This window comes from Bubalus bubalis, chromosome 14 (genome assembly GCF_019923935.1).
Source record: "Bubalus bubalis isolate 160015118507 breed Murrah chromosome 14, NDDB_SH_1, whole genome shotgun sequence".
Classification (NCBI taxonomy): domain Eukaryota; kingdom Metazoa; phylum Chordata; class Mammalia; order Artiodactyla; family Bovidae; genus Bubalus; species Bubalus bubalis.
In genome coordinates this window covers 83145271-83156910 of record NC_059170.1, presented here as the reverse complement: position 1 = coordinate 83156910, position 11640 = coordinate 83145271, and the positions used below count along the sequence as shown (strand labels likewise).

Here is an 11640-nt window from a genome sequence, read left to right as displayed (position 1 = left end):
CCATGGAATTTTCCAGGCAAGAACACTGGACTGGACTGCCATTTCCTTCTCCAAGGGATCTTCCCAACCCAGGTATTGAACCCGGGTGTCCTGCATTGCAGACAGACGCTTTACTGTCTGAGCCACCAGGGAAGCCCCATACACCTGAGAAAAGGGGGAGAATATTGTAAGATACACGAAGAAAGAATTGCTACCTTAATGAGCCATGTGAAAGCAGATATTTTGAGTAAACAGACAACATGAAGGCAATAGAGAATTTTTTTTATTGTAAATTAATAGATTAAAAGAAAAAGAATCACAGACAAGCTCAGAGAATGGCAGTTATGGCAGGAGTCTGAACTCCCAGAACCCTGAACTGTTAGTAACTTTCTAGTCTATCCAAAGGCACAAAGATCCTTATTATTAACTTGATTTTATAAAAACAGCAAAAAGATACATTCTTTATTTTCTATAAATAAGTGAGCCTGATTGAACCCCAGTGCCTGCTTCGTTTTCTCTAAAGTGATAATTGCAATTTTAATATGCAAGAAATAAAACAACTTAACTCTACTTAGCATTCTTTCATGTTAAACAGCACATGGGAAATGAACATTCACTAGAAAATCTGTTTTGAATAGCATAAATGATAGGCAAAAATACAGTGTTTGTTTCCTTGGCAGGAAAAATAAGATGAGGGCCTTTATATAGTTTTAGTATTGATATTAATATCTAATATCAATAATTAATATTAATAGATGACCACTACCCTTAGAATGAAATTAAAAGACGCTTACTCCTTGGAAGAAAAGTTATGACCAATCTAGATAGCATATTGAAAAGCAGAGACATTACTTTGCCAACAAAGGTCCATCTAGTCAAGGCTATGGATTTTCCCAGTAGTCATGTATGGATGCGAGAGTTGGACTGTGAAGAAGGCTGAGCGCCGAAGAATTGATGCTTTTGAACTGTGGTGTTGGAGAAGACTCTTGAGAGTCCCTTGGGCTGCAAGGAGATCCAACCAGTCCATTCTAGAGGAGATCAGTCCTGGGTGTTCTTTGGAAGGAATGATGCTAAAGCTGAAACTCCAGTACTTTGGCCACCTCATGCGAAGAGTTGACTCATTGGAAAAGACTCTGATGCTGGGAGGGATTGGGGGCAGGAGGAGAAGGGAACAACAGAGGATGAAATGGCTGGATGGCATCACGGACTCGATGGACGTGAGTTTGAGTAAACTCCAGGAGATGGTGATGGACAGGAAGGCCTGGCTGCAAAGAGTCAGATATGACTGAGCAACTGAACTGAACTGAATCTTAGAAAGTTGTAAAAAAAAATATGATCTAGTCAGCTACAGACCATGAGCAGGATGCTCTCATGTAGGATCAGAGCTACATTATTGAGGAAAATAAAAAAATTGCTAGGACCAATGTGTGGCCACACCCTCTTCCTTTCATCTGAAGGCAGGTCTCTATTGCTCTATCTTCCCATTCACCAGTCTTGCCATCTTACCTGAAAGCAGAAACTATTTATGTTTAAGGCAGAAGAAGTTAACAACAACAACAACAACAAAAAATCATTTGGAATCTACACATGTTATAGGCAATGAGTACATATTTGGAAGTATAATTATTTTAAGGTAATTAGACTATATAATACAGATCTTATATTTTCTTCCCTCACCAAAAAACCCCAAACAAAACACAGTTCCACTCTTTTACTTGGGCTTTGTGCCTAGTCCCGGAAATGGTGAGCTTGTGATGTATACTTACAGCTGACATCCTGGGAGCCCTGAGAAGAAAGGGTCTCACATTTCACTATGTAGATTTTCACTTAATCTTTGTGTACATGCTGTTGTGCATTTTATCACTGCCCTCCACAGTGATATCAGGAACACTTTTGTTCATTTTAAAAAAATAATAAACCTCCAATCTTTGGTGAGATGGAATAGAGGAAATGTCACCTGACTAGCAGAAAGTAATCTGGGGAAATAATCTTTATGTAATTCAATGTATGCTTCATGCCTACTTTTTGTGGAACTTGATGGTCTTACTTATCTCTTTACTCAGATGGTTGTAACTTCTACTCTGCTAAGTTACTTAGTTACCTACCACACATATCTATGTTTCAAAAAACATGTGAAAATCTTTTACCAACTCATATTTCCTGTCTGGTTCTTTCTGTCATGTGCTTTGACACATAATTTTATTTTTTTTTCCTTATTTTAATGGGAATTTATAAAAAAAAAAGGGGGGGGAATATATTTTTAAGGGTAGCTGAGCACGTTTAACAGAAATTTCTGTTTTTTAAATATATATTTATTAGTTTTGTTTCATATAATAACATATCAATAAATCCAAAGGGAATAGAATGGCATAGCACAGATGACTTATTTACTGTAGCAGATGTGATTAATAAAAACTGTGAAGGATTAGCCTTGAAATTCTCAGAATCTAAAAAAAAAAAGAAAGATATATATATAAAGGCGCTAGAGTTCATTGCAGAAGTCACAAGTTTCCATTTCCACACTGATCTTTTTCTCAAGATAAAGAAAGAATATAAACTTGTGGGTACAATGAAAGTAAAACAAATTTTAGTACTCATAATAAAATTATTAGCTTGTAAATAGAAAAAGAAGTTCCAAATAAACAAAAATACTCTTATTGAATGTTCTATATGGATAAAAATACAAACAATAAATCAGACAAATCAGAAAATTTCTTAATGACCATGTAATTAGAGACTTCGGTGATAATGAATGGTGAAAGATAGTATCCATCTCCACTGGATACATTTAATTTTCATCGAAGTATCTCAGTCTTTCCTCTACTTGCTATATTGTCTTAAAACTCACTAAAACAATTCACATATGTGGTATAACTATGTTTCAAAGCCTAAATACCCTCCTCTGGGTTATAATGTTTTTTATTCAATTAACTCTTATTTATAAATTCCCTACCATTGACTACATGTACACATTTATTTAAAGCTCACATAGATATATCTTCCTTAATTTACAGCTTTTATGCTATAATTATAATAAAGTAATATTTAAACATACTATTGTAATTGGTATGATTCAAGAGAAAACTTAATAGATCCCTCAAAATAGAAGGAATAATTTTAATAGCAATAAGTTGTGTTTTTTTTACAGAAAGAATGTTAATATGAGGTCAACCCCAACAGTCAGTACCTCCCTAAGGAAAAAATACTACAAAAGGGTGAATTTTCTCATAATGTTCTGTCACTTTTCTAAAACAATTAGGCAAATATACAAAAAGAAATTTGAAATATAGCCCAAGAAAAAGAAGAGAGGTTTCCTAGATTAAATATTTTGTCTTTATAATGTGTATACACTATTATTATTTGAACCTGGTGATTTATGCTGAAGTCAATAAGAACAACCAAGTTGAAGGTTCATGGTCAGACATTTGATCACAGTACCTAAGAAATAAACTCTTTGAGACAAAAATATGTCAGGCTGCAGATAAAAACATATAATGTAATGTTAAACAGAGAAATCCAGAAGTCAACGCAAAGGAGGAAAACAGTAGATCAAAACCACAGTGATATTAGACAGACAAGAGAGGCAGAGACAGCAGTGAATAACTAAGACCATGATCTTACATGACTGTGTGTACCTGATGCTGTCAGTTCTACAAATATTTAACTCAATACTAACTCTCATGTGTGGTCACATTGCCCGTTTTACTAAAGGAAGTAATCTTCATGCTCTGAGTTAGGATTATGTTAACTCCACAATAAGAGGATATTATTGTCTATGAACTTCTTTTAGATCAGTCCAAACTATGAAGAAAACTTTGAAACTTCCATTCATCTTTTGTCATCTGAGACCAACTTTTTGCTCCGTAACATCCTCATGGCATTTTTCACTTCTGCATTCCTCAGTGTATAGATCAGACGGTTGATCAAAGGTGCTCCAAGTGTGTAAAACACAGTTATCATCTTATCCATGGAGAAGATGGTTGCAGGGCAAGTGTATATAAATATGCAAGGACCAAAGAACAAAATAACCTCAATGATGTGGAAGATGCAGGTGGAGAGGGCTTTTTTCCTCCCCTCAGCACTGTGGTTTCTCAGAGAATGCAAGATGATAGCATAGGAGAACTGTATTACAAAACTGACTGTACAGATGGCTCCGCTGTTGGACACCAAGAGTAAGTTTGTCTCATAGGTGTCTGTACAGGCCAATTGTAACAAAGACTGCAAATCACATAGATAACGATCAATCACATTGGGACCACAGAAAGGTAAACTCAGAGCCAGAAAAATCTGATCTAAAGAATGCACAATGGACCCCACCCAGGCCACAGCCACCAGTACACCACAGACTTGATGGCTTATGATGGTCGTGTAGTGCAGGGGCTTACAGATGGCCACACAGTGGTCAACAGCCATGAGGACAAAGATGAAGATCTCCAGGCAGCCAAAGAAATGGAATGAAAAAACTTGGACTATGCACTCATTGAAAGAGATAGTGGCATTCTTCAAAAGGGCATCAGCAATCATCCTAGGGGCTATGCATGTAGAGAAGCAGGTGTCAGATAAAGGTAAATGGAAAAGGAAGAAATACATTGGACTCCCAAGTGCCTTGCTGGTCTTGATGGTGGTAATAATCAGAAAGTACCCCAACAAGGTCCCCAAATAGAAAATCAAGAAAGTGGTAAACACTATTTTCTTCCTAATAGGATCTTGTGTCAACCCAAGCAGAGTAAACTCAGTCACATTATTATTCAGCTGCATGATCTTATCAATGCAGAGAAGGGGTGAGTGTTAATGCTTTATCTGCAAAATATAGAAAAGAATTAATTCATGGTATGATATGTGATTTTAAAAAACATTTTAAGTGAGATAAATATTCTTCATCATGGACATTTCACTTGTGGTTTCTTAACAAGGCACCTCACATGTAATTTGTAATGACAACTTCATGGGGTCATTATGAGTCTCTTGTAAGATTGTGAAAAGTAAACTTTTCTATCAGATTAGATCAGTCGCTAAGTCGTGTCCGACTCTTTGTGAACCCATGAATCAGCACTCCAGGCCTCCCTGTCCATCACCAACTCCCGGAGTTCACTCAGATTCACGTCCATCGAGTCAGTGATGCCATCCAGCCATCTCATCCTCTGTCGTCCCCTTCTCCTCCTGCCCCCAAACCCTCCCAGCATCAGAGTCTTTTCCAATGAGTCAACTCTTTGCATGAGGTGGCCAAAGTACTGGAGTTTCAGCTTTAGCATCATTCCTTCCAAAGAAATCCCAGGGCTGATCTCCTTCAGAATGGACTGGTTGGATCTCCTTGCAGTCCAAGGGACTCTCAAGAGTCTTCTCCAACACCACAGTTCAAAAGCATCAATTCTTCGGCGCTCAGCCTTCTTCACAGTCCAACTCTCACATCCATACATGACCACAGGAAAAACCATAGCCTTGACTAGACGAACCTTTGTTGGCAAAGTAATGCCTCTGCTTTTGAATATGCTATCTAGGTTGGTCATAACTTTCCTTCCAAGGAGTAAGCATCTTTTAATTTCATGGCTGCAGTCACCATCTGCAGTGATTTTGGAGCCCAGAAAAATAAAGTCTGACACTGTTTCCACTGTTTCCCCATCTATTTCCCATGAAGTGATGGGACTGGATGCCATGATCTTCGTTTTCTGAATGTTGAGCCTTAAGCCAACTTTTTTACTCTCCACTTTCACTCTCATCAAGAGGCTTTTTAGTTCCTCTTCACTTTCTGCCATAAGGGTGGTGTCATCTGCATATCTGAGGTTATTGATATTTTTCCTGGCAATCTTGATTCCAGCTTGTATTTCTTCCAGTCCAGCATTTCTCCTGATGTACTCTGCATATAAGTTAAATAAACAGGGTGACAATATACAGCCTTGACATACTCCTTTTCGTATTTGGAACCAGTCTGTTGTTCCATGTCCAGTTCTAACTGTTGCTTCCTGACCTGCATACAAATTTCTCAAGAGGCAGATCAGGTGGTCTGGTATTCCCATCTCTTTCAGAATTTTCCACAGTTTATTGTGATCCACACAGTCAAAGGCAGATAAAATAAAATAAATAAAAATAAAATAAATAATAAGATAAAATAAAATAAAATAAAAGGCACAGTCAAATAAAAAAATATTACCTTTATTCTATCTCATAATTTAGAATTCAATATGAATTGGTGGGAATAGATTAAATGAATAGGTGAATAAATGACATGCAGAGGATTTTCAGAGCAGTGAAAACACTCTGTATCATACTATTGATATAATGATGGTCACATATCATTATACTTTTCTCCAAATTCATGAAATATACAAGAGAGAACCCTGAGGTAAACTATGGACTTTGGGTTATTATGTGTCAATGTAAGTTCATCATGTGTAACAAATTTGGAACAAATCAACTCTAGGAGAAGCTGATAATGGGAGATACTACATATGTGTAGGGGTAGGGTATATGAGAAACCTGTACATTCCTTTCAATTAAACTGTGAACTTAAAACTGTTCTTAAAAAAAAAAAAAAAAACTTTTATTAAAATTTAATCCAATGTATTTACCCCCTGATGTAGAGGCTTCTACATAAAAATGCCAGGTATATCTCTAGAGTGTAATTTCTTGGAGCCATGAGCTACATTGAGGCACGGACTATGACATATTCTTTAGATCAGCCTTACTTAGAGATGCCTTGGGACTCCAGTCCCAGCCTTTGGCTCATGAAGCAGGGCAGGAAAAAAAGTGCATTCTCTGAGGTATATGGCAAACCGTGGTCACTGTCTCCTTCCAATGCAGTCTGTGCTGTCCATGGATGATGCAATGCTTTAATTAGTCAGAACACTTGGTGCCAAAGCATTACCCACTCTAATAGGCACTTTGGTCTATCAACTCCCCAGTGACAACTTCTTTTATCAACCAGTGGCTTCTTGACAAGAAATTTAGACTTGATCCTACTGTCGAGCTACTGAAAATGGCTCCTATTAGCAGGCTGCAATTACCCCAACGTAATAAAAGGTTCTCTGAAGACATTACATCAGCCATCTTGAACGGTGCCCCTGTCTCTAGTGCCCTGCAGTCAGGGATGGAGACGGAGGCCTGTTTCCTTTCTCCCCATCTGTAAGTTCATGCCAACTCTCTGCTTTTATTCAGAACATCTTCCTAAGATCACTCTTCTCCAATTTCCTGTCACTCAGAGCATGGGCATAGGGCCATCTTTACATTCAAGACTGTGTGTCCCTTTGTGAAGTTGTTTGTTTGTATACATGGCACCTAAGGGTACCTTTTCAATGTGTAGCCAATTATTTCTCAAATTTGAGTATTTTTCAAAAAACTGTTAAATAGGTAAGTTCTGAAGTTCAGTTTCATGCCTGGTCTTCAGCCAAAATTTTTTATCAATTTAGAATTCAGCATTTGAAAGGTGGAAGAGCTAAACACCAACATTAGTGTCATTTGTGACCTCTCTGCCCCTCTGGGATATGACTGTATAATTTGCTGTCGTGTACAATCTCCATAGTGATGCTATCACACTCAGTCACAAGATTCAGACTCACTGTTAATACACACATATATGTGTGCTCAGTCTCTCAGTCATCTCTTTTTCTGGCTCCATGAACTCTAGTCCACCAGACTCCTCTCTCCATGGAATTCTCCAGGCAAAAATACTAGAGTGGGTTGCCATGTCCTACCTCAGGGATTTTCCTGACCCAGGGGTCAAAATCATGTCTCTTTTGTCTCCTTCATAAGTAGGCAGATTGTTTATTACTGTGCTCCCAGGAAGCCTTAAGATAACATATTTACTCTCAAATACTGGTGAACATTTTAGGTGTGACTAGGAGACAATATCTCCTTACTCATTTCATTTTTTTTTTTCACACCAGTTTCTTGCTGCAAATTAATTAGCAAAATTACCCTATAGGACTTTCACATTTTGTGATATTCAATTGGGTGTGTGTGCATGCTAAAGAAGCTGAAGTTGAATGGTTCTATGAAGACCTAAAAGATCTCTTAGAACTAACACCAAAAATAAATGTCCTTTTCATCATAGGGGGCTGGAATTCAAAAGTAGGAAGTCAAGAAGCACCTGGAGTAACAGGCAAAATTGGCCTTGGAGTACAGAATGAAGCAGGGCAAAGGCTAACAGAATTCTGCCAAGAGAATGCACTGGTCATAGCAAACACCCTCTTCCAACAACACAAGAGAAGACTCTACTCATGTACATCACGGAAATCAGATTGATTATATTCTTTGCAGCCAAAGAAGGAGAAGTTCTATACAGTCAGCAAAAACATGACTGACAGCTGACTGTGGCTCAGATCATGAACTCCTTATTGCCAAATTGACTTAATTCAGACTTAAATTGAAGAAAGTAGGGAAAACCACTAGACCACTCAGATATGACCTAAATCAAATCCATAACGATTATACAGTAGAAGTGAGAAATAGATTTAAGGGACTAGAGCTGATAGAAAGAGTGCCTGATGAACTATGGACGGAAGTTCATGACACTGTACAAGAGACAGGGAGCAAGATCATCCTCAAGGAAAAGAAATTCAAATAAGTAAAATGGCTGTCAGAGGAGACCTTACAAAGAGCTGTGAAAAGAAGAGAAGCCAAAGAGCAAAGGAGCAAAGGAAAGATATGCCCATTTGAACGCAGAGTTCCAAAGAATAGCAAGGAAAGAAAAGAAAGCCTTTCTCAGAGATCAATTGCAAAGAAATAGAGGAAAACAATGGAGTGGGAAAGACTAGAGATCTCTTCAAGAAAATTAGAGATACCAAGGGAATATTTCATGTAAAGATGGGCTTGATAAAGGACAGAAATGGTATGGACCTAACAGAAGCTGAAGATATTAAGAAGAGGTGGCAAAAATACACAGAAGAACTCTACAAAAAAAGATCCTCATGACCCAGATAATCACGATGGTGTGATTGCTCACCTAGAGCCAGACATCTTGGAGTGTGAAGTCAAGTGGGCCTTAGGAAGCATCATTACGAACAAAGCTAGTGGAGGTGATGGAATTCCAGTTGAGCTATTTCAAATCTTGAAAGATGATGCTGTGAAAGTGCTGTACTCAATATGCCAGCAAATTTGGAAAACTCAGCTGTGGCCACAGGACTGGAAAAGGTCAGTTTTCATTCCAATCCCAAAGACAGGCAATGCCAAAGAATGCTCAAACTACTGCACAATTGCACTCATCTCACATGCTAGCAAAGTAATGCTCAAAATTCTCCAAGCCAGGCTTCAATAATACATGAACTGTTAACTTCCAGATGCTCAAGCTGGATTTAGAAAAGGCAGAGGAACTAGAGATGAAATTGCCAACATTCACTGGATCATCAAAAAAGCAAAAGAGTTCCAGAAAAACATCTATTTCTGATTTATTGACTATGCCAAAGCCTTTGACTGTGTGGATCACAATAAACTGTGGGAAACTCTGAAAGAGATGGGAATACCAGACCACCTGACCTGCCTCTTGAGAAATCTGTATGCAGGTCAGGAAGCAACAGTTAGAACTGGACATGGAACAACAGACTGGTTCCAAATACAAAAAGGAGTACTTCAAGGCTGTATATTGTCACCCTGCTTATTTAACTTATATGCAGAGTACATCATGAGAAATGCTGAGCTGAATGAAGAAAAAACAGGAATCAAAACTGCTAAGAGAAATATCATTAACCTCAGATATTCAGATGACACCACTCTTATGGCAGAAAGTGAAGAAGAACTAAAGAGCCTTTTGACGAAAGTGAAAGAGGAAAGTGAAAAAGTTGGCTTAAAGCTCAACATTCAGAAAACTAAGATCACGCCATCCAGTCCCATCACTTCATGGCAAATAGATGGAAAAACAGTGGAAACAGTGTCAGACTTTATTTTCTTGGACTCCAAAATCACTGGAGATGGTGACTGCAGCCATGAAATAAAAAGACTCTTACTCCTTGGAATAAAAGTTATGACCAACCTAGACAGCATGTTAAAAAGCAGAGACATCACTTTGCCAACAAAGGTATATCTTGTCAAGGCTATGGTTATTCCAATAGTCATTTATGGATGTGAGAGTTGGATTATAAAGAAAGCTGAGTGCTAAAGAATTGATGCTTTTGAAGTTTGGTGTTGGAGAAGACTCTTGAGAGTCCCTTGAACTGTAAAGAGATCCAATCAGTCCATACTAAAGGAAATCAGTCCTGAATGTTTATTGGAAGGACTGATGTTGAAGCTGAAACTCCAATATTTTGGCAGCCTCATGCGAAGAGCTGACTCATTTGAAAAGACCCTGATGCTGGGAAAGATTGAGATGGTTGGATGGCACCACCGACTCAATGGACATGAGTTTGAGTAAACTCTGGAAGCTGGTGGTGGGCAGGGAGGCCCAGCGTGCTGCGGTCCATAGGGTCACAAGAGTCAGACATGATTGAGCAACTGAACTGCACTGAACTGTGTTCATGCACACACACAGACACACAGACACACACACAGAAAATCCTTTAAAATATATGACATTTATCTCTAAAAATTAACTTTTTGTTTGGTTTGAAGATTGTTATGCAATGATGATTATTGGCAGGGGTCTCTGTGAAATCCTCTAATAAGGTGCTGGCAAAGAGTTATCACAACTGAATAGGAAGAGGAGAAAGAATACTTATGGTGTAGGATGGATCAGTATCAATGCATGGGGTTCTCACCAGGGCATTCTGTAGCATAATTGGCCAAGTGTTCCCAGCTACTGAATTATGACTGAAGAACTGACAACTGCCAAGACTTCCATTCTTGTTGCATGGTGTCAGAGAAGGATGCTGGCTCATCTGAGTATGTAGGGAGACCACTGTGGTATCAGTGGTGTGTAGTAAAGCTAACTCATCATGGGTGATCATCTGAACCAGATCTGAGGAACGTTTTGTGGTGTCCCAGCCTTCTGGGAACATGTGAGCAGAGCTCCTTCCCCCAATTGGATCATAAAAAATCCATAGTAAAGTGTGGTCTCAGATTAGAGTGCCTTTCGATTACATTCGAAGTCTTCAGTAGCTGGCTTTTGGTCATTTTGATGCTAGCTCTGGCGAACTCTAAACTCAGGGCCTGCAAGTTCCATATATGTTGGCATTCCTGTTCCCATCTCAGTCGTCTAAGGCTGGCTGGACGCAAACTGGATCAATGACCTTAGCTACCTTATTTTCTTTAACATCTTTTCCTTTATACTCTCTTTATTATTTACTGTGTCTTTATTTTTAAAACTATGATCTACCATATATGCTATTGTACATTTTGGGAAATTTCCTCCTCCTGATATTTTGAGCTGGCCCAGGAGATATTCTGTTTTAGTTTGTTTGTTTAATTTTCCACTGTCCAAGTGAAGAATTTCCAGAGTGCTTTCTTTGTTTTGTTTTTTTCTTGAAGGATCCCTGACTTAAATGAATTCAGTTCAGTTCAGTTCAGTCGCTCAGTCATGCCCGACTCTTTGTGACCCCATGAATCGCAGAAAGCTGGCCTCCTTGTCCATCACCAACTCCCAGAGTTCACTCAAACTCACGTCCATCGAGTTGGTGATGCCATCCAGCCATCTCATTCTCTGTCATCCCCTTCTCCTCCTGCCCCCAATCCCTCCCAGCATCAGAGTCTTTTCCAGTGAGTCAACTCGTCACATGAGGTGGCCCAAAGTACTGGAGT

General features: G+C 38.7%; 1 protein-coding gene across 1 annotated transcript; it reads right to left on the bottom strand.

The window, feature by feature from the left end:
- Nucleotides 1–3807: 3807 nt before the first annotated feature.
- LOC102416298 (olfactory receptor 4C16-like) lies at nucleotides 3808–4737 on the bottom strand. The gene has a single exon (XM_006051668.1). It carries the CDS (start codon nucleotides 4735–4737, stop codon nucleotides 3808–3810), a length of 930 nt encoding a protein of 309 aa, XP_006051730.1.
- Nucleotides 4738–11640: the final 6903 nt, after the last annotated feature.

What these genes read in the sequence shown, in the direction of transcription:
- LOC102416298 (XM_006051668.1), bottom strand. Translation starts at nt 4,737, where the DNA reads ATGCAGCTGAATAATAATGTGACTGAGTTTACTCTGCTTGGGTTGACA.